General features: G+C 47.8%; 1 protein-coding gene across 2 annotated transcripts in view; it reads left to right on the forward strand.

Moving 5' to 3' along the window:
• The window catches only part of LOC115416214 (tumor necrosis factor receptor superfamily member 9-like), a 12,430-nt gene extending 11,867 nt beyond the window's left edge, over positions 1–563 (forward strand). For both annotated transcript variants that reach the window (XM_030129955.1, XM_030129957.1), the window contains 2 exons: positions 97–200; positions 288–563. In XM_030129955.1, coding sequence (XP_029985815.1) covers positions 97–200; positions 288–325 — 142 coding nt within the window. In that variant the 3' untranslated portion in view covers positions 326–563. The remainder of the gene's footprint in view (positions 1–96; positions 201–287) is intronic.
• Positions 564–3,146: the final 2,583 nt, after the last annotated feature.

The following is a 3,146-nucleotide window of genomic DNA, read 5'->3' on the forward strand; positions in this document are numbered from 1 at the left end:
CGGAGTTTGAACAGATAAACCAAGGAAAAGCTGCTTGTTGTTCCTGGTTTGTCCTGATTGGTCCGTTTAGGTCACATGTTGGTTCTGTCCCTGCAGACTGCTGTCTCTGGTCCTGGTTCTGATCCTCAGTCTGGTTCTGGTTCTGGTTCTGGGTTCTGGTCCAACACTCAAGGCTCCGCTCAAACTCCAGCAGCACAAAGGTAAAGGCTCCTCCCACACAACTAATCCCGCCCACCACATATCTGGCTCCTCCCACCAGATGACACACCTTGCTGTTTGTTTTGCAGGTCTGGAGGCGGGTCTGGAGGCGGGGCTTAGAACCTGAGAATGAGGAGGACTTAAGAATGACCCCTAAGTCCACTACAGACCTGGTCCAGCACAGAGTCCACTACAGACCTGGTCCAGCACAGAGTCCACTACAGACCTGGTCCACCATAGAGGAGCACCACCAACTGGTACCAGGGACAGAGTCCAGGTCCAGTCCAGGTTCAGTCCAAGTGCAAGTCCAGGTCCAGTCCAGGTCCAGTCCAAGTCCAGTCCAGTCCAGTCCAGGTCCAGTCCAGGTGTAAGTCCTGGTCCAGGTCCAGCCCAGGTCCAGTCCAGGTGTAAGTCCAGGTCCAGTCCAAGTCCAGTCCAGGTCCAGTCCAGGTCCAGGTCCAGTCCAGGTGTAAGTCCAGATCCACTCCAGGTCCAGTCCAGGTCCAGTCCAGGTGTAAGTCCAGGTCCAGTCCAGGTGTTAGTCCAGGTCCAGTCCAGATCCACTCCAGGTCCAGTCCAGGTCCAGTCCAGGTGTAAGTCCAGGTTCAGTCCAGGTTCAGTCCAGGTCCAGTCCAGACCCAGTCCAGACCCAGTCCAGATACAGATCCAGTCCAGGTTCAGGTCCAGATCCAGGTCCAGTCCAGACCCAATCCAGGTCCAGTCCAGGTCCAGTCCAGTTGTAAGTCCAGATCCACTCCAGATCCACTCCAGGCCCAGTCCAGGTGTAAGTCCAGGTCCAGTCTAGGTCCAGTCCAGGTGTTAGTCCAGGTCCAGTCCAGATCCTCTCCAGACCCAATCCAGGTCCAGTCCAGGTGTAAGTCCAGGTTCAGTCCAGCTCCAGTCCAGATCCAGATCCAGTCCAGGTCCAGTCCAGGTCCAGTCCAGGTCCAGCCCAGGTCCAGTACAGGTCCAGGTCCAGGTCCAGATCCAGGTCCAGGTCCAGATCAAACTGTTTACATCATCAATAATCAAACTCATCTGATTGGTTGATCAGTGCAAGTGTAAACGGGCTCAGTGATTGGACCAGAGCAGACTGGGTTTGGTCCAATCAGGACTCAGCTGGACTGGACTGTCGTTACCATAGGAACACCGCTGTTACCATGGGAACAGCTTTGTTCTGCTGTTTGTTTGTGTTTCTGATGAAGCGGAACACAAGGTTTCACCTCTGGGGTTCTACCCACATGTTCTATGTTCCAGTTCTGCACTGTTATGTTCTATGTTCTACACTGTTGTGTTCTATGTTCTGGTTCTACGCTGTTATGTTCTATGTTGTTATGTTCTATGTTCTGGTTCTACGCTGTTATGTTCTATGTTCTACACTGTTGTGTTCTATGTTCTGGTTCTACGCTGTAATGTTCTATGTTGTTATGTTGTTATGTTCTATGTTCTGGTTCTACGCTGTTATGTTCTATGCTGTTATGTTCTACACTGAACAAAAATATAAACGCACCACTTTTGTTTTTGCTCCCATTTTTCATGAGCTGAACTCAAAGATCTAAAACTTTTTCTGTGTACACACAAGGTTTATTTCTCTCAAATATTGTTCACAAATCTGTCTAAATTTGTGTTAGTGAACACTTCTTCTTTGCTGAGATAATCCACCCACCTCACAGCTGTGGCAGATCAAGATGCTGATTAGACAGCAGGATTTTTGCACAGGTGTGCCTTAGGCTGGCCACAATAAAAGGCCACTCTAAAATGTGCAGTTTTCTCACACAGCACAATACCACAGATGTCACAAGTTTGGAGGGAATATGCACTGGTCATGTGACTTCAGGAATCTCCACCAGAGCTTTTGCCTGTGAATTGAATGTTCATTTCTCTACCATAAGCCATCTCCAAAGCTGTTTCAGAGAATTCATGAAGAAGACTGTGAGGAAAATGGTGGTCACACCAAATACTGACTGGTTTTCTGACCCCCCTGGACCACCCAATACAGTAAAAGTGCACATTTTAGAGTGGCCTTTTATTGTGGCCAGCCTAAGTCACACCTGTGCAATAATCCTGCTGTCTAATCAGCATCTGGATCTGCCACACCTGTGAGGTGGATGGATTATCTCAGCAAAGGACAAAGGAGAAGTGCTCACTAACACAGATTTAGACAAATTTATGAACAATATTTGAGAGAAATAGGCCTTTTGTGTACATAGAAAAAGTTTTACATCTTTGAGTTCAGCTCATGACAAATGGGAGCAAAAACAAAAGTGGTGCGTTTATATTTTTGTTCAGGGTATGTTCTACGCTGTTGGGTTCTATGTTCCAGTTCTACGCTGTTGTGTTCTATGTTCTATGGTCCTGTGTTCTATGTTCTGGTTCTACGCTGTTATGTTCTATGTTCTACGCTGTTGTGTTCTATGTTATAAGCTGTTGGGTTCTATGTTCCAGTTCTACGCTGTTGTGTTCTCTGTTCTTCTGAACTCTGTTCCGTTTGTTCCCTGTTTATAATAAACTGTATTTCTTTGTGTTCTAAGTCGTCGTGTCTGTGTGACAGAAGGAGGAAACATCAGCTGTAACCACGGCAACCATCAGGAAGACACACACAAACCCACCAGGTTACCGTGGTGACTGAACCATGACATCACACAGGGTTACCATAGTGACTGAACCATGACATCACACAGACATTTGACCTGGAACCACGAGGAAACACTGACCCCAGACCCTGACCCCCCAAACCTGACCCCTGACCCCTGACCCCCCAACCCCACAGACTGTCCAGTGGTATTTATAGTTAAAACTGTTTCAGTGTCATGGAAACAGATGCAGAATATTATCATCTTATGTTTGACCACCGGGGGGGGGGGGGGGGGGGGGGGCGCTGATGACTCACAACTGACTTGTAAATGTCTTGAGGATGATTTAGAACGGTTTTTAAGTCAAATAACAAT

This window comes from Sphaeramia orbicularis, unplaced genomic scaffold (assembly GCF_902148855.1).
Source record: "Sphaeramia orbicularis unplaced genomic scaffold, fSphaOr1.1, whole genome shotgun sequence".
Taxonomy (NCBI): Eukaryota; Metazoa; Chordata; class Actinopteri; order Kurtiformes; family Apogonidae; genus Sphaeramia; species Sphaeramia orbicularis.